The 25,556-nt window shown below is 38.1% G+C and overlaps 1 protein-coding gene across 2 annotated transcripts in view; it reads left to right on the top strand.

Moving 5' to 3' along the window:
• LOC112159634 (ERC protein 2) overlaps positions 1–25,556 on the top strand; it is a 157,683-nt gene that overhangs the window by 45,739 nt on the left and 86,388 nt on the right. The window contains exons 9-15 of one of the 2 annotated variants that reach the window (XM_024293844.2): positions 3,169–3,306; positions 5,320–5,508; positions 8,677–8,718; positions 9,736–9,929; positions 10,240–10,245; positions 18,227–18,320; positions 23,213–23,365. In XM_024293844.2, coding sequence (XP_024149612.1) covers positions 3,169–3,306; positions 5,320–5,508; positions 8,677–8,718; positions 9,736–9,929; positions 10,240–10,245; positions 18,227–18,320; positions 23,213–23,365 — 816 coding nt within the window. The remainder of the gene's footprint in view (positions 1–3,168; positions 3,307–5,319; positions 5,509–8,676; positions 8,719–9,735; positions 9,930–10,239; positions 10,246–18,226; positions 18,321–23,212; positions 23,366–25,556) is intronic. The other variant, XM_024293845.2, reaches the window with a different exon arrangement.

Genomic DNA, 25,556 nt, shown 5'->3' with positions numbered 1-25,556 from the left:
TACCCTGACCTAATCAGATGCCTCAATTAAAGTAGGAGGTCTCACGTTAATTGTTCAAAGCGTTTGATTGACAGATTATCCCAAGCACACTTTCAAATTGTAGGGTTGTGGTCTTCCATCAAGCTCACTCCTGATTGGTGAGAGTGGCTTTCATAGAACTGTTGACTCAGACCAATTCTGACAGAACTGACTTCATTTCGTTGGAACCAACAGTCATTTTCTATGGGTGATGTAACACTCACTCGTACAGTTCTCATTTACACCCAATGATTCAACTCTTTGTTTGGATCAAACTAAAGACTTACCTTTAAACCTAATGTAGTTGCATTACTAAATGGTTCCCTAGCACATCTTTGACTTCAGTTAACTTCTCACACAGAATGAATTAAATCCAGAGAACTCATTTCACAAACAGGGTAGTGAGAAGCAACAGGACTTTTTAAATAAGCATTGGTCCACAACACACTTGTCTTGGAATTTAAGAAAACAAATTGTGAAAGGAGTATTACATTTTCTGTTAATGTAAAAGGCAGCAAATACATTAGATTGCAGCATAAAGAAACAATTAAGTTTTCAGTTTAACTAGATATTTAACATTTCAGCTACTAACACTGCTGGTTTACAAGTGACAACGCTGGAAAAACATGAAGACTTAAATGAATGTTTGGAACAACTTTTTTCCTCATGAATACATGCAATGAATATAGTCACTCATTTGAGATGTTTTAAAGGGACTAGACTGATATTTGCCATGCATGACAGCAGTTCTCATCAGAATTAACCAGATCTAAAAGGCCCCTTCCCTCCACAAATGGCAAACTGCCTCTGCTTTCCTGTCAATCTGCGTATTTTACCTCAGGGTATGATCAGAGGTTAAAAGATGTGACAGAATTCCTTGCCCACTTTCCCATATCCGTGACTCATGTGACCCGTTTTTGTCCAGCAGTGCAAGGTTTAAGCTGTGTTTAACGTTTTTCTGCACAATTTCACAGAAGGTTAAGCTTCGAAGCTAAATATTTCATTGAGGGCTCGTTATTTTGTGTGGCCATGCCAAAGCAAACTTTATGCTGCTGAAGAATGTAATCATTTGTCTAAGGACCAGGGGCGACATGCTCAATTTGGCCTAAAATAGAGCTCTGTGGTGCCCACAAGGATATGGAGCAAGGGTGTGCATGAGTGCGTATGTATACATTTGGAAGAATAAGTTATGTCAAGCTACCGGGCTATTACAACCAGAGGCCGAAGCTAAATATTCTGTTTGTTTGCATGCTCTCCTTTGTTTACGTCATGTGGGGCTAAGCATGTTAGAGTGCAATTCTTGTCAGTCTTCACCAGAGCTGGAAGATGTGAAAGCTGTAAATGGAGTCAAGTCAGATGAGTCCACTTCCTATTCAAACGAGTGCCTTTCTCTATGGTTTATTCAGGAAAAGCCAACACAGGGAAAAACCCATAAAACCCTGAGGTTCCTTGTTCTTTGTTACAGTTCCCACCATAGAATCCGTTCTAACACACCCATGGTAATTAGGAATTACTGGGAATTTTATCAGACATTGGTAGTGTGAGGCTTTCACATCATTCCCTGAAGGCTGTTATGTCCCTATCAGTTTTGCGCTGACCTTCCAGAGCTTTTAACTAGCTTGTGTAATGGCGGTCATTAGCATATCAAGATCTGCCGAAGGGTCCTGGGTGTTCTTTCCCTCACCACCACTTTCCCTTGATTGCCAAGATGGCTCCCCTAAATCTTCACTTGACCCCACCCAGGGCCAAAGAAGCTCTGCAACTTCAGCATAATTAGATCCGTTTGTAAAACAGCTCTAGAGATTCGAGTATTATCTGCTTATGCACCCATGACTGGAATGCCCTTTGTTCCCTTTACTATTTTTTTCTGCAGTCTCTTGGTGAAACTTTTTGTCTTTTTTGAACTCATGTTCATTAAATATTGAGTTTTTTCATATAGTTCTCTCTTTGAAGTACACTGACAGTCCTAATCTGAGGCAAGACTGCTTGGATCAAATGTGATATTAATGCCTCACAGCTAGAGTGTAATGCTATTTTATAAAAAGACAATGGAAGAAGATGAGGACACTTCCTGTTCAGTGTGTTCACTAGCTTTTCAATTAAAAGCTGTTCTTTTTTAATCAAGACATCAATAATTTAGAATTCATGAGAAATGAGCCCTTATTGAAACCAGGTTAGTCAAGATATCACTGTTTCCTATCATCAAAAGTGCTGTCCCTTTGAAACTATGTTTGAGACCAAAGGAATCTCAGTGCAGGGCAGTGTCCCATACCATCTGTGAGTGTTTTGTTTGGGATAGCTTTGAGCATTGCGGATGCTCCTGTGTGTATTTGTGTGTGTTTAAGGCTCTGTTTTCCAGATGTTCATCAGATAATAGCTCTTGCATCTCCTAGCTATTATGCCATGGCTTTAGCTGCAACATATGAACTGTACAAAGAACAAAAGACTAGTGAGTCAAATTAACGAATCAAGTTTTTTTCCCAAGTTCTAACTGTCCGTTGTTTTTAAGCCTATGGGTTTACTAAAATAAGGCCGTTATGCACAAATGAAACAAAAATATCAACATTCATCTGAATCAACTGGAAATGCAGACTAACATCTGATCAAAGGGAGCTGAAACAGTCTCAGACACTGAAGGTTTTGCTGATATCTGATAAGTGCATTTGAAGTGAGGAGGAAAGCTAAATCTGATCCAAACCTTTCAGACACATCTGAACATAAAACATGTAGCATGATACTGCAACTTAAAACAAAACAGTCTTCGAGAGTTGTCAAAGCTCACATTACAACACCAAGACATTGGACAGGGCAGAGAATTGGATAGATGAAGTGCAACACGTTTTTAGACAAAAGACTTAAGCTACACAAAGAGAGAGCAGCAGTCAGCTCTCATTCCACAATTTTATTCAACCATGTTCATATTAACTCGACTTTTGAAGATTTTTTTTTTTTTTTCTGTTTATCTTCACTATTTTATTCCAGCTTGATATGTATGCTACAATGTCATAACTAAAGCTGGGTGCACTGCACACAGCTCTCAGATTCTGTGTTAACTTTATTTGACTCCTTTTAACTGTTATGTTCTTGTATTAACAGCATCCATGTAACACCATTTTTTTGGTTTCTCTGTTCTTGTCCAACTCTCTGCAGATTGAAAACCTGTTGGAACAGTTAAAGGATAAGGACAAACAGTTGGCTGGACTGAGAGAAAGAGTCCAGGGTCTTCAGACAGACTCAAATAATACTGACACGGCTCTGGCCACACTGGAAGAGGCCTTATCCGAAAAGGTACTGTGAGAAAAATGTTCATCTGGAATATGCGTGTACTTCAAACATAATAAAAAAAAGTTTAAGTGACATAAGGCACACTGAGGTTGAGAGGGATTTATGATTATAGGAACAATTCTGGAAACTGTTGTAAAGGCAAATGCTTTACCTGTTGTTACCAGACAACGAAGAAGCAACAAAAAGTCTGTAGTCTTACAGAATGAAAAGGTGCCATTAACTTCCAGGTTTTAAACTAAGTTTTAAACTAAATAAGTCACTCTCAAGTATAAGTCAAAGCAGCCAAAAATCCATAATAAAGAAGAAAAAATCGTATAAAAGTTGCACTTTTGGAAGATATTTAAGGTAACAAGAACATATATTCCATCTTAAACGACAAATCATAACAACAGAACAGATAATAATAGACTGAATATACACTCACTGGTCACTTAGTGACAACTGTCTGACCGCAAATTTCTGATCGGCCAACCACATGGCAGCAACTTAGTGAATTTCGGCATCTAGGCATGGTCAATGCCATATGCTTGAGGTCGAGTAAAGGGTCAGATTGAAGGAGAAATGTGATTTAAGTTACTTTCAATGTGGAATGGTTGTTGGTCGGAGTATTTCTGAAACTGCTGGGATTTTCATGTACAGACATCTCTAGGGTTTATAGAGAATGGTTCAAAATAGAGAAAATATTCAGTGAGTGGCAGTTCTGTGTGTGGAAATGACTTGTTGATGCGGAGAATGGCTAGACAGGTTCCAGCTGATAGAAAGGCAACAGTAACTCAAATAACCGAGGTTTGTAAAAGAACATCTCTGAACACACAACACACCCAACCTTGAGGCAGATGGGCAGCAAAAGATCACAGAGGGTCCCACTCCTGCCAGCTAAGAACAGGAAACTGAGGCTACAAATTTCTGCTGCAACATTCAGATGGTGGTTTAGAATTTGGCCTCAACCACATGAAAGCTTGGATTTATCCTACTGTGTATCAACAGTTTAGAATAGTGGTGGTGGTTTAAAGGTGTGTGTGTAGGGGGGGTGTTCTTGTCATACTTTGAGCCTATTAGCACCAATTAAACATAGTTACAACGGTACAACCTACCTGAGTATTTTGCTGACCATGTCCATCTTTTAATGACCACAGTCACACGTGTGTGTGTGTATATGTGTAAACAGGTTAAGTACATGGACATTTTCTCCTAAAGTTAATTTCAATTGTTTTTGTTGCCTGTTGTCTTTGAAGTTCATACCATAAAACAATAAACTGTAAATCTCTCAGTCCATTTGTTTACCAAAAAACCACTTCAGATGCAGCCTTCATATATAGTTTGGCTGTGATGAGGAGAAAGTTGGCAGCCCTCTCAGACATTGTGGTCTTCATGGGGTGTGTTCAATGTGTTTACAAGAGCGAGTGTGTGTATTGCTAATCAGTAACTCTGTCCCAAGCTCACTCTTGGAGCCAGTCACTGGCCGCAGCATTGTGGCTATGATTAACACTTCAGAGCTTAGCCTCTCATCTTTGTGTTAGATGTTTTTCTTTTGTGTGAGTCTGTGTATGATGTTATGTCTGTGTTTGCATATTTTTTAGCTTCACACTGAGGCTGGTTTAATTGTAATATCCTTTTCCTCAAATTTTCTAGATTTTTCTGGGTTTGGAAAGAACAGTCAGGGTTTGTTTGCGTATTCTTTATTCAAAGCCCAGCATACAGTTGTGCTCTCTGCCTCGTTTTGAATGTGTTTTCCCAATTACACAGATGTTTAAAGCTGACAATTATGTGGCCACATATTAACTTTAATAAACATCTTAGAAACCACTTAGTGGCACAACTATTGTCCTCAAAGAAAAACTGTGTATTTGGACACCTGTGCAGCATATCTGACCTTTGTGTAGTTGTCAGGACTGCTACATAGCAATGCCCAGTTTTCATTACCACAAATCTGTCCTTTTTTCTAGTAATGTGATATAAATCTCCAAGCAACATTTGATTCAATGCTGATCAAAGTTGCTATGTTTTACTGTCTAGGAGCGAGTCATTGAGAACCTCCGGGAGCAAAAAGAACGAGAGGACCGAACTCGCACTGAGGAGCTGGAGCAGATGCGACGAGAGAATCAGATTTTAAAGGACAAACTTTCTGTTCAGCAACCCTTGAAATTGTCACAAAGTCCAGCGAACAACCCCAGCGCAACCCAAGACCAGAGGCCGGATGGAGAGGTCAGTATATTTAAATATATTTGAAAGTAGATCTTATAACACAACTTCTGACTCAAACGTAAAAAAAAAAAAAAAAAAAGTGTGTGTGCATGAACTGTGCAGCACGGACTACAAATAAACAACACAATCTTTGCAGACAGGATTTGCAGGTTTTAATATCCAGCTCACAACCTGTATTTAGACAATTAACTAGTAACAGTCATTTCCCCATATCTCCTTATGAGAATCAACAATATCATTAGAAGCTCCCCAGCAATCAACTTGTTTGCGCTGAGTTTCACGGCATAAAGGGATTAATTAAAGACGAGTGATTTATGGAGGTAAAAGATCACTTCTGGTGCCAATTTAGAGTCCCCATTGTTTCCTCTCTTTCTCTTTCTTTTTGAATCCTACAAGCCAGGGCAGACTCTGTCCTCTCACAGTTTACGAGAATGTTGTTTTGGTTTTTGTTTTATGCCCGTACGCACATCTCATTCATTTGAAATAATATCCCTTTGAAAGTTGATGCGGCGCCACAGGAAAGTGACATCGCCACAGTAACTCTTTGTAGTGCAGAGATCGGCTCTGACTGAAGTGCGGCCTCAACTGACACGCTCTTTCGCTCTGATTGCTGTGCATTTGTGCTGCAATTATACCTGTTATGTACAAGACAGAGTTCTTCATGGACTGGTACAGTCTTGGCAGTTTTCTGCACATGTGGATGTGTAAACATGTTTGTGTTTAGTTCAGTAAAATCAATAAAAAATCAGCAGATTTCTATTTTTCAGTTGCTTAGAATTCCTAACTACTTCCTCTCTACATTGACGCTTGCTGGGTGGGCACTAAGCATTTTTAGCGTGCAATATTTTGTGCAGTAGTGTTTGGTGTGTAAACTGTGTTTTGCTGAATGTTTTTAGGTAGTTAATAGTTATAAATTTGATGTTATTGCATCACAGGGAGAGCTTGTGCCCCAATCTTGTTAAGCTAAACTGTTGACATTTCAGTGAAGACATGCATCTCTTACCTTACTAAAACTGAACAAATCAACATATTCATTATTTGCCTATTAATGGGCTTAGGCGAAAATGTATAAATAAATACACAAATAAATAAATACTAAGGCTTTTCATATGCATTGCAATACAAGTGTGGTGCATTCAAGAGTTAATTAGTTTGCATTACATAAACATCTGCCGCTGTACAGTTTTTTCTTTATGAATCCTCATTTGAAGTAAATTACAGTTATTTGTAAAATAAACAAAGTTACTGCTGTTGCTCTGCAGTGCTGAGTTCTTTTGCTCTGTAGCAGATACAAGGTATGCATTTGTCATGAATGAAAGGGTTCAATCACTGAATCTCCAGATGTTTAGATTACTGCCTGAGCTAAGATGTTCACTCTGCTTTTTATCTGCTGTTTGGAGGCTGTTTTTTTTTTTTTTTTTTACTTCAGACAACCTCATCTTCTTCCCATAAAACACTGTTTGTTAATGCTAGAGTTAGCAAAGAGCTTGAACTAAACATTCGGCTTTCAAAGAGAAGCACATTTTCGGAAAGGAAGTCACCTTTTTTAAAGAGTTTTGACTCATATTAGAAGAGGCACCACTCTGACCTTTTTTGGATTCAAACACATTTTTTGAAATCAGGTCAATTCAACCGTGCTTTTTTCAATTATTTTTCCCAGACTCACATGTAAACAAGACCACACTTTTTTTTTTTTTTTAATTAAAGGTAAAAATGCTCATATTGCAGTAACTGACAAAACAGACCTCTAACCAAAAAAGAAGCTTGTCCAGGCTGGAGGTTACAGTTTTTAAAAAGTGAAAGTTCAGCAGGTTAAAGTGTGAAATAACGAGCCTAAGAAAAGACTTTCAAAGATTTTTTGAATAACAATTTTACTGCACACGTAATCATATCTGAACTGGCCTTCCATTCACTTGTCATAACATCATAAAACTCCATTTGGTCCCTTTAGCTGTCATTTCCTTTGTTTTGGGTTAAATGTAATGGTAGTGGGGGTGCAGTAAAGGGAATATTTGCAGCAAAATCGCTTTTGTTTATTACAACTATAAATATAAAGTGCTTAAACAATGAAGATAATTAAAACCTTTTGCTCAAAATGATTTTTGGCATGCCCGCAAAATAACAACTGCAGCCTGCTTTGCATGTGTGCATATCTATGTTTGTCTTTAAGGGATTCATTTATCACGCTAACAAAAAGTGACAGGTGACCTGCACTGCTCTTTTCCATGGCATATCTATACTACTGGGAATGAAATTACACACTTGCAGACTGTGAACTGCTAAGTTTTTAATTTAAGATGAACTGTTTTCGATAATAGTCTCGCATTTTAAAGCTGATATTCAAAAAATGTATTTATCTCTGTGTATACATGACCCCAGGGTTTTTGGCAAAAACTTGAAACTCTTGGTTAGAGTTGAATAAACGACTGTAGGTCATTGTAACATCACAAGAGCTCTGTGTTTAGGTGTTTGTGCAGATTTACGTGATGAAGTTAAAATGACTGGCCTCAGCTGTCTCAACATGTGGAACGATCTTCATGAACAGAGTAGACAAAGAGAGGTACAGATAAGAAGAGGAAAAGAAGAAGTGAAAACGAAGATAATTTCAGGTTAGGAAGCACCTCTGGGATGTTTTTCTCTGAGAGAGAGAGAGAAAAAAAGCTCACGCATGCCTCCACACACAAATAAACAATTAAAAAAACTTAAAATTAAATTGAGATGTTTGGTGGTCTCATAAAATCGCAACCCAAACAGTGGGAGTCAGTAATGTTATTATGAAAATGACTGAACTGCAAGCTCAACATGAAGGATGGCCCCAGGAGGCAAATGATAGCAGCAAACCACAGTCATCATGAGCAAGAGTGGAGCTGGGGTGGAGGGTGGGTGAGAGCAGATCCCAGATGAGCTGTGTTGAAGTTACCACCTATTTCATAATGTGGGTACCCTTAACAGAGCTTCAAACTATTCCATGGTCTGTTCTTGCAATGTGTAGTTTTCCATGTTCCCATTTTTGTGAAAAGTTTACAGATTATTTGTGATTTTTATTGCATTATTGACTCACTCCAATCAACAAGAGACTAGTTCACAATCACAGTCCTGGAGATGCACCTGGTGTAAAATCTCCATCAAGTCCCCATGCAGCTGATCTCCATTTGTTTTTGTCTGTAGGTCCAAGTCAAAGTAGATGGATATCCTGTTATTGGTCCAACGGTATGTACCGTTATGTTACATCTTAGATTGCTGTGATATTAGCACGAGTGTCATACTCCAGGCCTTGAATGGCACCATCCAGCTGCTTTTCTTTAGGGTGTGTTCAGACTGGACACATTTGATCCACTTAAAGGGAACGAGAGTTAATTTCCCCCCAATAATCCAGAACTAAGTGTCAGTCTGAGTACGTTCAAGCAGACCCCGTCCGGGACCAGGAACCGTTCTAGAACCCATCTTTTGAGGTGGTCTCGGTTTGTTTCCAATCGAACTGAACTGCGGTTAGCTCTGAAATTCCTCAGTCTGAAATATGGTCCGTGCTGGGACCGAAATAACTGAATCAAAATGCCCACTGTTTTTTTCCCCAACAATTTAACTGTAACACTTAATAGCGTAGCATCCTCAGTAACTGCCTTTCATTAGCATTGAAAGGGGTTGAACCTGACTTTTATATGGACGTTCAAAATCAATAGTTTGAATAAGTGAACAACCCTGGCAAGGATTTGCAAAATGCAGCACCTCCATCTTTCTGTTTTTGTTTTGACCCGCCCCCGCTGGCCAATGACTGAAGAGATCTTTAGTCACATGGTTTTGTTTACAAGCTTTGGTCCGAAAAACCAAACCGAAAAACTTGACGAGGACGAATTAGCAGACAAATTAGGTAGACCTAGCCCGACCTGCTGCTGATGAACTAGATCAGGTGTGTTTTGTCAAAAGAAAAACGTTTAATTAGCAGTTTTGTTGGAAAACATGTAGGACACTGACCCTCAAGTCCTGGAGTTTGACACCTGTGTATAAGCACGTCACACAATGTATACTGTAAAAAGTTTTTCACACAAGCGTGGTCCCCATAAACTTAGACTTTCCACTCACTTCCAGTAGTTAAAGACTCAAGAGGCTTTTGACTGTGTTCATTTTGTCTTATAAAGTTGCCTGTGGGAACCGTTGACATTGAATTTTTGAATTTACTGTCCATGTTACTATCTTCTTTTTGGATCTCACCATTGTCACATGCACAAGATCCAAAACATGGAGGACGCGGTCAGGATTGGTCCAGACATCTCAGACCGGTTGAGGCTTCTAGAGCAGGAGGTGGCCCGCTACAGAGAAGAGTCTTCAAAGTCCCAAGCTGAGGTTGAGAGGCTAATGGGAGCTCTGAAGGATGCCGAAACTGAGAAATCATCTAAGGAGAAGAAAATTTCTGATCTCGAGAGGTGAGGGTCAAGAATTTAGTGACGTTCAAGTCCATTACAAGTCAGCATCTGGATGTCCTCAGAGAACAGCATCTTTTCAAACGACGGCATCTTTGTATGTCTCACTTCATTCCTAAGTGCTCTATTTATAAAGGAGTAATCCATGTGATATAAACTGTCTAGATTTTGCCCTCCTGCAACTTAAAACCACTTCCACTTAGTCACGATGTTTGTGTTTCGTAATCACTGTCTGGAAAGGTGCATTGAAGTATCTATGTATTTTAATAATTTGATTTATTCTGTCTCCTGACTTGTTGTTGTGTGTCTTCAGACCTGGGTGAGTAAATATTTACCAGTTTTTTTTTTCACTTAACCTTTATCACTGTGTTTGCTCATTACTTCCATACTCATATCATCTGAGTTGCCTTGACTTGAACTCCATTTGGTTCAAAAGCATCAGATTTGGTTGCACAGTTCATTCAAGGCAAAAACACAATCAAAGCCTTTCTGTGTTTTCTGATTTATAACGCAGTATACATATGGCTTCTCTTTGTGTGGACTTCACATTTTTCTACTATCGGTGGTGATGTCATGTGTGTGCTTGTTGTTTTTTCCCACTATCGCTTCATGTTTTGGGGAACTTGCCTCTGTGAACTTAACAAATTCAATGTTTATTTTTCTTTCTTTACATGTCTTAAGATGCAGTCAGCGCATGATTTTTTTAAATTTTTTTTATGTGTGTGTGTTTTCGAGTTTGCCAGGCGGCAGACAGCCAGCGGCATGCCGGTGGGAGGCAGTGGATCTGGCCCAGACACTAGTTGTTTATACTACTCTGTTTATTACTGGCAGTGTGCTACTCAATTATCATTTGATTTATGGATTGGCATGGTGTGTATATATACCCCAAATAAGTGGTTGTTAAATGCCAAGCTAGAGGCACTGTGTGTGTGTGTTTGTGTATGCATCTTCATCCGATATGTGTGTGTTTTTGTGCAAGTGCCCACGCCACAGAGAAATTGTATTTTTTATTATTCTTATTCACTTTGAGAAAATGAATTGAAGCTTTTGCAGTTAATAAACTTAAGTCCCATCAGGTGTTTTTACACACCACGACTTCTAATAAGTCATTTGACTTGGCTGCTTGCGTTAAACTCAGCAGCATCTTGGCCCATTTATTTCTCATTTTTTACAGACTTCGTTCTGGCGCTAAAATGCAAGTACTGACGTGAACAGACGCATTGAGCGGTAAAGCGGTACAGTGGTTTTTGCAGAGCTAGTGCGATGTGTCTAGTTTCTGTTTCTTCTTACCTTTTTGTGTGCACATATGTGCTGTTCACACGCCGCACATTCGTTTTTCTTTACATGTGCGCGCAGCCATCCTCCGATGAAGAGTGCTTGGGATTGCTGGAAGACTTTCTTTTCCCCTCAGCTCGTCCATCTTTTCTGGGGCGGCTGTCTCATTAGTGTCAAACAGTCTCTTCTTTCAGCTCAACCCTTCGCTTTTGCACAACACACACAGGTCAAAGGTCACATGGAGGTCACCCGCAGGTTATCAGAGGAGTATCTATTGTAATCACGCACTGTCGACAAATGTAAAAATGAAATACTTTTCCAAAAATTCCTATGAACAGATTTATGTTTGGCTGTCATATAATAAATATATGAGGGTAATAGTTTGGATTTAACTTTAAACATTAATATTAGAGTTGCATGTGAGGGGCCGCGCACATATTTTATTTGAAAGCATGCGTGAACCTTGTGGGCTTGTGTGAGTGTTGATGGGACATTTGCGTCAGAGCATACAAGATGTAGTGTTTCTAGGCAGAAGACGAATGTTGTTTTACCCACGGTGTTTGCTTTGAGATGCTTTCAGATGACCTCTCAATCACGATCTGAGAAGTGCGAAAAACAGTTGAGCAAACAGATACTTTTTCATTGACTTGATGAGTCATAGATAAATGCAGTGAGCAGGTGACTGTAATAAATACAGTTTAGTATAGAGGAGACTCAAACTTTGTATAGTCTCGTGTTGAAGTGCAGCTCATCGGTCATGGTTTTATGCAGGTAATGGTCCACGTTTAATCTTATGAATTTCCTGTTGGCTAATTTCTAAACTGATAAGTGGCAGCTCACGATGCATCACTATCTGTCTAGTTGCTCACACTAAAACAAATACACTGAAAGAATTATTAAACCAAGCTCTCAAATCTGATAGAGCATTTTTTAAATGAGTGACATATTAGGGAGTTTAATTAAATGGTGCCAAAGGTTGAGCTAACACCAAATGAAAAGGATACTGTATTTTTTTGCTCTTGAATGGTCCTATAAAGCTATGTTTCTTTTTTCATTCATTCTTTCCCTCTCGGTATTTATTATTAAGCAGTTGGATTATTTTGTATAGTCTCCTTATTGCTTTTACAGTTCTATGTTTTTAGAATTTAGCCCCCACAATGTGGTTAAGGGACTGAACTTTGACAAATAAATCAGTCTCCCAGTCTCACCCTACCACAGCTACTCACGAGGTAAGCGCTCTGGTATGTAAGGGAGGAAATCAGGAAAAGGGAGGTGCAGGCGAGGATTTGGATGGCCTATATGTAGACGTACAGTATAAATGTGTTTGTGTGTGTTGAGGCATATATGGATTGGTAGGGGACATGGAAAAGGTTACTTTAGAGGAAAAAGTCAGTGGTTCATGGCTGTGAGACACTCACAAGGCTTGCAAAAATGCAGACATGTCCAAAGCAAAACACCAAAGCGGTGTAGTGGATTCAAAACAACTCTGTTCAAGCCAAATGAATGACAGTTTAATTCCCTAAATGAACTGTAAACATTTATTCTACGACCTCATAGATGTCACGTTTGACAGTAAAAACCGGTTTTCAACACACAGTCAATTCGTGATCATTGACTGCCCCACCCCCCTGGAGTTCCAAACAGGAAGTACAGCTGGTTTTTTTAATGCATTTATTTATTCTCATTTACATGCAAGTTTTTGAAAAATAAACATATACTCTGTCAATATATTTGTCAGAATAACCATTTTGCTCTGGTGTCTCTTTTTAACATGTTCTTGCTAAAACCTATTTTTTTCATGATTGATTTTCTTTTTAGCAAGTTATTCATGTTCTAAACTGACCAATCAGATGCCTCAATAAGACCATGTGGTGTCCCCTGGCCCCCCACCTCCAACATTCGAAGCATTTGATTGACAGATTCTCCCTGAGGCCTCTTTCAGTGGAAGGAGTTTTGCTTTCTAACAAACTCGCTCCTGATTAGGAAGAGTGGTTGCCATAGAAATGTTGACTCGGACCAATCACTGCTTACTAACATGGCCTGGTCCCAAAATGGCAAAATCCGTACTGTGGAAAAATGGCGAATGAATTTACATTTTGTTTGAACTCAAGGTAAGACATTTTCTATTGGTGACGTCAAATTGTCCATATCTAAATATGTCGACCAACGGACCAATCACCGCTAACTAATGATTTTTTTTTTTTGTTCCAATATGGTGGCGTTCGTATTGCAAAAAATTGAACTGGAAGTAAATCATTTTCAATGGATGACATCACACTCAATCCAGTTCTCTTTTACAGTCAATGTACATGATCTTCTACACCCAGCAGAAAAAAAAAACATTCAATTTTTTTTAAATAAAATATTTTTTTTCGATAAATACCTCTTAAAATTAAAAAAGAAAATAAAAAATTGCCAAGTTTGATCCTGCTTAAACTAGACTGAGTCCATATTTATTAACTTTTTCCTTCACTTCCTTGTCTTTCTGTAGAGATAAAATGCATTAGCATTTTCACCAGATTATATCTGCTTTAGTTTGTTCGGAAACTCTGGGCAGTAATATCAGCTCTAATGTGTCCCTGCCTGCCTAAAATCTGAGGATTAAGTTCCACCCAGATGTTCATTAGAAGAGGCAAGGAAGAGACAGAGTTATGAAGAAGGATATACAAATGTGGATTATATTAAAGGCTGCTCCTTTGTTTAATCTTTATTTACAAGGGAAAAAGTCGGCTGAAAAGCTCTCTTCTTTGAAATTGGATCCCATTTAAAGTTGACAGTTTCCCACATTCAGATTTGGTCGAGTTCTTATTGCAACCACAGCTTCCTGCCTGTTGGCAAACCCACATCTTTTCTGAAATCGTTCACTTGCATTGCTCAAAGACACATCAGCTGCAGACCACAAGGTAATGTTAAAGGATTAGATGCTTTTTTAAAAAGCAAAGATGACAGTGACAGAATAAATGCAAAAAGATAAACTTAAAAAAAAAAAGTGTGTAAGCATTTTTATGTAGAAAAGAGGAAAAACCAGATTTCTCTTTTGACAGCCAGTAATGAAATGGATCTGCTTATGTTGGAAAGTGACAGCATGAAGCGCTCCAGGTGAAAAAAAAAAGGGAAATGCGAAAAATTACTTATAAGGTTGAGTCTAAGAAACTGGCTATATGCTGCTCCCTTGCTCTCACTTCATCTTTCTCCAAAGAGCAATTGCAATAAAATAGAATTTCCCCAGAAGAATTGACTTATTTCCATAACTAACAAGCTACAGTTTCTTGCATTTTTCCTCTCACACATACCACAGCCAGATTGCTTCTCGTTCGCACTCTAAATGCCCCTATTTGCCTTTGTGTCGGTCAAAACACTTAACTTCATTTTGCACCGATGGCTGGATAGGGGTGTATCAGCTATCAAATGGGACCAGCGTGCCTGTTGGTTTATACACCTGTGCCAGTAGCAGCAATGTTTGTGATAACTGATATGCCCTCATGTCAGGTTTGTTCTCCATGGAAATGCCTCTGAGCTTGGAAAACACAGACTTCAAAGAAGTGAGTCTATGCAGATTCTTCATTCTGTCCCTGAGTGTGGGAATTTTAGTTTTGGTAGAATTGTTGACTATTCATTTGAAGGCTATTAGTTAAAGACTTTTTTTTTTTTTTACTGCAGGTGTTGAGGTGAATTTATTTATCATCTCGTTGGCTGCATTTCACTGAGCACCACCGTTACTCACAGGAGCTAAAGTAAACGCTCACCATCCTCAGGGCTGTGCCAACTAATGTTTGTCCACATGTGGGGGCAGCTTGTAGGTTTTTTTTTTAAGTAAACACAAGTTGGATGTAGAATTAAAATGTGGTGAGTTTTAGTGGTGGCTTACATACAGTGTTGTTGGCTTTTCGATTCCCTAATTTGTCAATGTCAGCTTCTGTGCAGGAAATGTACATCACTCTCTTTGCTGACCTGATATTCCAGCATATTCAATGTATGTGTGTAAAAACAGATTGTAGGTACAGGAATTTTTCAAGCTGTGTTGAGTATTGATAAGCATTAGTGTTATTTGCTTTTAGTTATACTTTAAAATGCAAGAATTGTTTTTATTTTTTTTATTTTTAGGGTTGTGGGAAGGATGTTTCTTTAGTTAATTTCAGGCCCAACCTTAATTCTTCTCCTACTCCTCCAGCTTACCTTGTAAATTTGATTTTTAAAATTATATCCAAATTCTCTTGTTAATGCCCTAGCTACAGAAAATTTAAATAGTTTGGGACTATTTAGTGCCCTGGATTTTATAAAAGCTATTTGGACACCATGCTCACAATTTTTTTAAACAGAAAAGTTGATATTGCCAATTTCTCAATGTAAATATCTAATAAATATGACCATTTTACAAAGACTATTAATAAATCTACTGTTTTCTGCTAATGACAACCTGAATGTTTTGTTTAAAATAAAACATTTTTTTTTTCACATATTTATTTTAAATTCAATGCACTGTGTTCTATGTTAACCTGTTGAGTTAGCATCAATACACTCTGTTTTTTTGCAAAGACTTCTGGGAAATTTCTAGGGCACCAAATTTTTAAATTGTAAGCTATGTCCAAATTCCCACCCTAATCCCTACTAAAAAACTATGTAGTGCAGGACTATCTAGTGTCCTGGAATTTAAAAGCATTTTTTTAAATCTGCAAATATGACATAATCGATTTTATGAAGTAAAAAAAAATATTATTGCAAGCATTGTGTTCTGATGATGAAAACATGAATGGTTTATTAAAATATGTATATATATTCAAATACTTTGTTTTTCAAAAATTGTTAAATCGCAATGCATTGTGGTCCATATTCCCAAATCTAGTGCGCAGTGATGCACAGATTCTGACAGCTCTCCAAAATGTTGAACACACCATATAGTGCACTAGGAATTTGGACATAAGCTTAGTATCCAGTTCTGAAGTCAACACAACATTAACTTCCTTAGAACAAACCTAAATCTCAAAGAAAAGGGCATTTGAGTGCAAATGTTTTGCACTCATGTTTTTCTCTTTTTTCAGAGACTTTTGTTAAATGTTATTTTTGAAATCTGATCATGCACTTTATTTCAGACCAAATAAGCTCGGTTGTAGTGCCAGTTATGCTTCTTTTCATCTTTGGTTGTGTTTATTTAATTGTTGCAGCTGATGAGGGTTTTCTTGAGAGATCAAAAGGTTGTTTCTTTTTTTTTAACACAACTGTGTATTTGTGTACAAGTGTGTGCATAAATTCAGTAAATGAGAAAGAACAGGTCTTAGTATAAACTCAAAGACACAGAAATAATCTCAGCTTGTTAACACACAGTTCAGTTCTGTAATAAGCACCTGTGCAATATACAGTGTTGACAGCAGATTTATTATCAATCCGTGTGCGCATTTCTGTCAATGTGTAAAGTGTTTGTTTATTTTTTAACGACTTGTGCCTTCATGAGTGTGCGTTATCCATCTGGGCCTGCACAGAGAATGTGAGCTCAGATGTGGGTGCTTGTGTGCATGAGCAAGCTTGCATCTCCATTTGGCTTGTGTTTGTGTGTTTTTCTGTTGAAAGATTTACACTCCGGTGTTTCACCTTCACCTGTCAAGTCTTGTCTTGTCCCATTGCACTGTGTTTCTGAGAGCCGACGCACACTAAGCCTTTGTGTTCTGTCTGATTTACTGCACATTGGCTCCGCTATTCAAACAGTTGATGAAAATAAATTAAAGAGAACTCCGAAGCAAAATAATGTTCTCGTAAGTTCAAGCATTTTAGTCGCTGAACTCTATGCGGTGGTTGCACAAGCAGACCTCTGTCTCTCTATCCATCCATTTTCTACACTCCCTCCTCCTCTCAATGAGGGTCATGGGGGGTCTGCTGGTGCTTCCAGCAGCTGTCTTTGTGAAAGCAGGATACATCCTGGACATGTCCACTAACAAAATCATTAATAAAGACTTTAAATATGTAATATTATGTTTCTTTTAGTTCAGGAAATATGCAATCAGAAGCTATTGCCAACACCGACAATGAAACTGTCTTTGGTTTTTAGTTTTAATTTTCTTGGATTTTAGAGGAAATCTATGTTGAAATTTGAAGCACCTTGGTTATTTATTAAACTTTACAAAATAATTATATTTGAATCCAATTACATGTATCAGGATTGAGTTGATGACCAATGGCTTATCCTCAGTCCCATTTGTTCTTATTCTATGACGAGAGCATTTAAAGGCATTTGTGCAGCTACTGCCCCCTGTAGGTGAAAGTAGGAATTCCAAAAATGGCAATTCCTTTATTAAAATATGTAATAATTTACTGTATTTTCTGGACTATAAGCCGCTACTTTTTTCCTAGGTTTTGAACCATGCGGCTTATGCAAAGGTATTCTGTGTTTGTCTTCCACTGATAGGGGCGCTCTAACCGGAATTAGAATAAAAAAATAAGATATAAGAAAAATCAGTGCAAATAAGAATAGCGAACACTACATTTTCTTTAGCAGTTAGAACATGCACAACAAATTAGTAACTTGTAATTATTTTTTTAAATCTTCCCCCCTTAAACAATACATAGAAGTTTGTATGATCCAAGTTTTAAGTCGAAAGCCATTGAGCTTGCTGTCCAGGAAGGAAACTGCGCTGCTGCACAAAAGCTTAGCGTCAGTGAATCTATGGTGACGTTGGAGACGTCAGGTGCATGCACATTTACAGTACAAAATAATTCTGTACATGCATTACATATCTAATTTTTAAACATAGATACAGTATATGTGGCTTATAGCCCAGTACGACTTGTACATCTTTTTTTTTTATTTATTTATTTATTTTTTTTTAGTGGATGCAGCTGATATACAGCTGCACATAGTTTAGAAAATACAGTATTAAATTAGCCCTAATATACTTTTTTGTTTTGTATTTTTAGTTTTGCAAAATTAATTGATGAATTATGTCACACATTTTCCCAATGAGCCTTAAGAAAAACAATTTTCATTATTTAATGTTACATTTTTTATTGTTTTTTTTTTTTTTTTCTGTCTGCAGGCAAATCAAGTCTCCAAACATCCAAAAGCAGATGATTCCAGGTGAGATGAGGAAAGATGTTCTGGTCGATGGACACCCACACTCGTTATCCCAGGTTTGGATGCCTTTTTGTGTTTTTGCACACCTTTTCATTTTCCGAATAAGTTGAGCTTTTTAAACACTGCAGCTTAAGATAAACTATTTTTTTAGCAGTTTGTTCTGTACATGGAATCCATCTGAAAACTATTTCCATATATATCTTAATTCCTTACACCAAACAGTGTAAGAGTGTCTAAGTCTTGATAAAAAAGTATTTTTTAAAGGAGGATGTGTTTTGAATAAATATTAGCAGGTAATAGAAAAGAGCACATTAATATTTCTGCAGTTTTAAAGGGCCAGCTGTAGAGGTGCAGAGGAGTTGTGACAGAGAATCATGCTCTGAAATTGTTTGGTTTAATATTTCAGCTATGCCTTTTATATATTATAAAATATTGACCAAAGGAAACATGATTAATGGAGTGGAAAAAGTTCCCTGAGCTCATGTTCCAGTTTATTGTCATTTATCCAGGATATTCTACCCGCCTGTTTTCTTTTATGCAGCTCTGTTTAATTATACCTCCACTCTGGTAATAACTGAAGTGATTTATTATGTTTTTGATTGAATCTTCGTTTTGCACACTGAAATCAACACCTTTTTCATATAATATACAAAGTGCAATCATTTCAGTTGGCTAAATGCAGGTTAAACTATGTTTTTAAGCAAGATTTCAATCTTATCTTGAATGTGACATCTTATTGTGCTGCACAGATCATTTTGATCGTTATTTATTCTATAAGTCACAAAAAGAAAATATATTTTTTTGTAAATAAAAAAAAAAAGTTATATTTGTATGAACATTTCACTATGGGGTAAAACCTACTGTTCTCCACTGATTATTACTGTTTTTGCGAAAGTGCATGAATGTATTTAACTGAAATTGTATAACCATAAATATGTAGACGAATAAACAACAATTTGGTGAAGCAACAGAAGTTCAAGATCATTTAATTTTACTTTGCACTTTTATAATTGAGGTTAAAAAAAAAGCTGCTGCATGTCAGGAATTAGCGGTTATTGCATTGTGTCACAGTTCTTATCAAATTATATTTTTGGACTCCTGTTAAAGGAGCACAAAAATGACTGATACATGTCTGAAAATGACTGTATCTGTTAGCTTATAGCTCAGTCTGTGAGCAGCTCCTCTTTCATTGTTGGACAGTGAGGATGAAGGATGAAAATTAACTTATCTTCCATGTATTAGCATGGAAAAAAACACAATTTAACTATTGTTATGTGTGTCAGCATCACCAAATTCTATGGATGCAGGTGTTTCTCAGTGTGTCCCCTTGACCACTGAACAAAATGAAATGTGTTTTTAGGTACTTTTATTTGTAGGTCAATTTTAATTTTCCTGGTCTTGTAAGATTGAGTGAGTTTACTTGTGGGATCAAATCCAACACATTCTGAAATGTCATTCTTTGGTTACATCAAAGAGGATATCTAGAGATGTTTGTTTAAAAAAAAAATCAAAATGTAAGACTTTGTGTTAGTTTGATTGCTGTGAAGAAACATTCTCTGAAAGTTGATATAAGTGTTGATATAAGTTTTGTTTCTCTCTTACACTTTTAGAAATTTTGAGCTATTTGGGATGTTGCAGATTGTAATTTTAGTCAAGAAGTGATAGTAAAAGGCTCTTGTTTTACCTGTCCATTTAACCCTTGTTTCAGTAAAAAAAAATGTACCACACAAATTTTTTTGTCTCAATTCACTAGATCTTTTTCTGCAGAAAAGTCTTTAGTAAGCACTTGTTTTTTTTTAAAGCCAACTACACACAGTCGACTTAAATAAAACTTCAAATGTATGAAATAACAAAAACAGGAAAATTATTTAGAACTGATCTCTCCTGAATTTAATTTCAATGTATGAAAACAATTTTTCTTAGTACTCCCTAAAAAATATGTTTTTTTTTTAATCTGTAATTGTAAGAACCTTAGTAAATATTGATTGAAAAAAATAAAAATAAAATAAATCTGACTTTTTTTACCGCTATTTTCTGACGAAGAACATTTGGAAACATAAGTGAAAATATATTTTAAAAAAAGAGTGGCAGTTTATAGTGGTATATATGACAGCAGTACAAAAAGAAAAGAGCATTCATAAATCAAACTGGCATCCAAGTTTGGACTCAAACAAATTGAGGACTTTAAAGAAATCAAGAATGGTCAACTAAAAAATGCAAGTATTTATGCGTCGTAAACAAAACTAATAAAGTTTTGGATAACCATCTGTCAGGCGTTAACCAATTCAATAATCTTTATTCCACAATGAAGATAATTTGAAATTTTTAGGGGAAGTGAAGACTTATTGTTTACTTAAATTAGCTAATGCTTATGAAGTGAGGGATGTTTTATGGAATGAGGAAAAAAACAAATTGAAACTTTCTTTTTTTTTTTTTTTTTTGATGAAAACGGAGCATTTGTAGAGAGAAAAACACTGCATTCCAGTTTTGCTGCATGTTGGCCAATACCGCTTGACCTCAAAAACTGATAAATGCATTCCAGCTCATAAAAGCACATTCTTTAGGTAAATGTTCAGACTTTTGTCAATCCTTAAAACACACAACATTATACCAAAAAAAAAAAATTACCAAGAGTGAATAGTTTCATGTTATTGTTGAGGGCCCTGAAGAGAGCAGTTCATGAGAAGAATCCCAACAAGATCCCTGAGCTGAAGCTGTTCTACATGAGAGAATGGGTCTAAATTGCTCCAAGCTGCTGCAGAGGACTGAATTACTGGATGATATTTGGTGTCGAGTGTTAGTCTCCAAGGGGTCACACCCAATAGTGAAAAGACAAATTCTGACTTGTGACACTTTTTTGCTTTGCTATTGTCTCCTGTATTTATGTGGGCCATTTTTCTCTACACTTTTCTGCTAAAATCTGTTTACATTTTAGGCCAAAATATAGAGAAATTTAAACCCAGAAAACATTTAGCGAACACTACAATCCTGCAGAGCTACAGTTTGATGAATAGAGGACCAAAGAACCCAATTTAAAAGAAAAAGACAAAAAGACAGCATTTCTTGAGCAGGACAGCACCCCTTGTTCCTTTCGCTCTCCTTTCCTTTATCTGTGGCTCCATCAGGAACAGAGCACGCTCAAAGGGTAAACACACACAAACAAACAAACTCTCTCCGTCATTCCAGGACAGTTTATGTGGGATGAAGAGATACAATCTCCAAACTCCATTGTCTCCATCTCGTAATGCTGCATTTCACAAAACAGAGAAAAACCCGCCGGAAGTACTTACCCCAGGTTTTCACACGTGCCTTTGATGGATTTTTTTGTACTATATTTGCAGTAGAAGGCCACATGGTTCTAAATAAATACCAGTTGTATTTATTTTTATTTTTTCCCTAAAATTTGGTCTTTTACACACTTCGAAGTCTGTTTGATGGTGCCCAGTTGCTGAAAAAAAGCCATCTCATTTGCTCATTTATTTAGGTGATTATAATCCTTCCATCAGACCAGAAAGAGCCAGAGCCGTTCTGATCCTTCCCTGCGGCTTTAGGTGATGATTGCTCCTGCTGAAGCAATTATCTTTCCTTTTTTGCTTTCTGTGTCTGCATATCTTTTTTTTCCTTCTTCTTCATATTCATTCATTTTCTCTGGATTCCCATCAAGCTCATCCATATGCACAGGCACAGACGTTTGCACCACACACGTGCACACGCAGCCACCCTGGTTGTGTTGCACGGAGGGGTCCGGCAATGAAAGCCACCTCTTCTCAGTGGGGCGTAAAAGAGTGCGTGTGCACACTTCTGCCTGTTATCTGGGGTCAGACCACTAGTTGTTGATTCGAGTGCATCAAATTACTGCCCGTCTGTCACATTCAATTACAGTTTTAGGATGGCGACACACAGTGTGTTTCTGTGCGAGTTTGTCGCTTCTTTCCAGCTGTTGAGCTGAGCAACAAGCATCCACTTGTTACTTTTCAGCATATTTTCCTCGCATTTAGAGGTAATCCCGTCTCCATAGTTCTTGTCTTTATCACCGAATTACTCTGCAGATTTGTCTCTTTTAGCGCTGATCTGATAATTGCACCGTCCAAACAATATTCTTCATTTCTGTGGAATTTGGAGGCAAGCGATAAGCCAGTCGCACACAGCCTGTGTGATCCAGGCGCTGTCTCTTCAAAGGACTCTCACTACAGCTGGGGAATCCATCATTATTATCTTATGAGACCACTGAGGTTGCTTCTCTCTTCCTATTCTTAAAACGTCTTTTCAAAGCACTATTAGACCCGTGCACGTTCATGCTCCAGCTTACACCGCTCAATTACTCTTACTTAATTTATCAAACTGGTGCCATTTTTCAAAGACTTTATATGTCGTTCAATCGCTTGGACTTCCCTGGACTCCGTTCAATATTTCCTTCGGCTACAAGACTTCTCCGGGAAAAAGTGTGAACGTGTGAAAGTGGAAGTGAGTCAACGCTTTCGGATTCAAAGAGAAAGTTGAAAAAAAGGGGGAAAAACACAGGAAATCAGGAGGTTTATTTTTCCTGTCCACTGTTTTCTTTCACAGTTCCATCAAGTGGTGTGGAGACAGATCACTTTCTTTTTCTCACCGTAGGTGTCAGGGAGGCCACACACAAACCCAGCTCAGAAATGCCTACAATCTGCACCACATGCCCACTTGGAAATTTGCACCCTCACAGGGAAATCAGCATGGATGTTTTATTCCTAATAAAATCTGTCGTCGTCACCCATCACTTTTTTATTAACACATTTTTCTTCTGAAAGAAATATTCATTCTTTTTTTATATATATATTTTATGAAAGTCAAACTTCTAATCAAGAAATCTGTTCATAATCGTTCAATGAACTCCTACTCATCACAAATCTTTCTTTCCTTGGCTATTTTTGCTTCTTTTTTTCCAAATCATCTCTTTTCTCCCCCCACCCAGCCTTTACTTTTCGCTTCCCAGGGTGCAATGCGAGACACGGCGGAGCGCATCATGGAGCTGGAGAAGGCACTGAGGGAGAGCATGAACACAGCGGCACACAGGGAGGCTCTGTGGGCGCAGGAGGAGGCTGAGCGCGTTCAGGCGCAGAGACAGGTCTTACATGGGGTTTCGCATGCTCACCGAGGACCCAAAACGAGCAAACACACTCACACAGATACTTTTCACCTGAAAAATCAAGGATCGAGAGAAGACGTGAAGAACTAAACTGCACCTTCATGTGGCTGCTAATATAACTGCAGTCACACTGATGCCAACGGGAGAAGAAGTATTTATTTAGTTCTCTTTTATACCTGCCTTTCTGTCTGTTTGGATGCATTGATCAGTTTGACAGCGTCTTGATCTCTGGCCAGTCTCCAGTGTGTGTGTGAGCAGAGGTGTGTCTGTGGTGGGAAAGAGAAACAGGGCAAGGAGGCGTGCTTCCTCCCTGTGTGAGCTTGCATTTGAATGAGAATGACCTTGCATTACTTATGACTGCCACGAGTAATATGAGAGCAATGGAGCTTCGGCCGCACTGCTTTCAGTAAAAGTTGAAAGATGGAGAGAGGGGACGGGCAGACAGGAGGGCCAAGAAACAAAAGGTCAAACTCAGTTTAGAAAATTCAGAGGGAGCCAACCTTAACTGCGGCTTCTTTTTTTTTTTTCTCCCACTTCTGTACTTTGCATTCTCAAGTTACATTCAGCATGGATACCATGTTTAGCAAACAATATTCTGATCCACTGAGACCTTAGAAATAAGAGTGTATTTATCTCTATGGGACCTATAGCGTGGACAAGAGGGAGGTTTGGTCACACATTCTGACTTATTGACCCAAAAACTTTTGACCACTTGCTTTTATTGTAATTCTTTCCTCACTATAACGAGCCAGGGTGCAGTCACACAGGTGAACGTGAAATAAGTGTCATAAACTGGACGGTTACAAAAATTACAGGGATGTCACATCCTGTATCGTCTTATCACATGGTCTAATCGATGCTAAAAGAGAAAAACTAAACTAAATCAATCACATAAGAAGGCAGTAGGACCATCATGCAGCTCGACATCTGTCAGTCAGCGTTCAAGCAAAAAGCTTTTGGAGGGAATAGATAAAGGGATGGTTCTGTCTGAAGGATCACCTGACACTGGCAGCATTACAAAGCAGCCAGCCAAACTCCTGTTCTCACACCCCTCCCTTCAGTCTTTCCCTAATTTTCTTCTTTCTTCTCCCTTCGTCCCGGAGTAATCAGTCTCATGACGCATAATGCGCTGAAAGTCTTCTATCAGCCTGACCTGCTGAAATGGAGCACGGGTAATGCCCTGGGTCACTTTTCTTCACACCCTGTTCTTTAAGTCTCTCACTCCATCACTGGCTCGCTATGCAACGTTTTTTTTTTCCCCTCCCACAAAATCACTTCTGCTGTCCATCTCGGCTCCTTTTGCGTCTTAAGTCTTGAGCAATTATCTTTGCACTTCCTTTCTCTCTGGGTTTGTTTCGTTCTCCTGTGGCGTTTGAACCGGGCCTTTGAACCAATAACACGATGCAAATGGACAAGAGGGATTTGGTCCTTACTCCTGAGCCTTCAATCAGCTTATCAGCCGAAAAGGCTTTGGGGGCAGTCGAAGGGAACCTTATTCTAACTAGGGGGCTTTGCCTTGAAGTTGAGCTAAATTAGCACGCACAGGCTCTTTGCTAAGCTGATTAAGCTTTTAATTTTGCTAAAATACATTGTATTCCTTATTAATGATGTGATTGTGAAGTGAGGGCTAACCTGGACTAATTAGGGATCTGGGGAAGGGGAAGCTGAGGCTTGATAGACATGTGTGATAGGTGTTTGTAGAGTTGTGTGAATGCTTTTTTACCCCATTGAGTCATAATGACTGGTTTGCATCAGTCAGCTTGTAATGATACGTCAAACATAAAACAGAAATTTAGGATACTTTTGTTTTATCTTGAGAATTTAGACTTTTTTTCTTCCCGTCCTGTGCTGGAACAAAAACATGTTTTCATCCTTTATGCTCTCACCCGTGTCCTCTCTTGTTATGTGATATTCATGAAGAGCGAGTAAGAACATTATCAAACATCTGTGAAACACACCTCAAAAAGAGGAAGAGAAAGAGGCCTGACAATGTGTCCTGAAAATGTGTGAACGATTTAGCCCCTTCATAAAAGAGGCCCGATAGTTTTTTTTTTAAGTCTACAACCTTGGAGTTTCCCCTAATTCTCTTTTACTGTCCCTCTTTATTTTTATCTCATTGCACATTTGTTAGTTTGGAACTGTCCTGGATCTCAACTGAACAAAGATGGTC

This window comes from Oryzias melastigma, linkage group LG7 (genome assembly GCF_002922805.2).
Source record: "Oryzias melastigma strain HK-1 linkage group LG7, ASM292280v2, whole genome shotgun sequence".
Classification (NCBI taxonomy): domain Eukaryota; kingdom Metazoa; phylum Chordata; class Actinopteri; order Beloniformes; family Adrianichthyidae; genus Oryzias; species Oryzias melastigma.
Note: the sequence above shows the minus strand (reverse complement) of the source record. Positions and strands in the feature narration are given on the sequence as shown.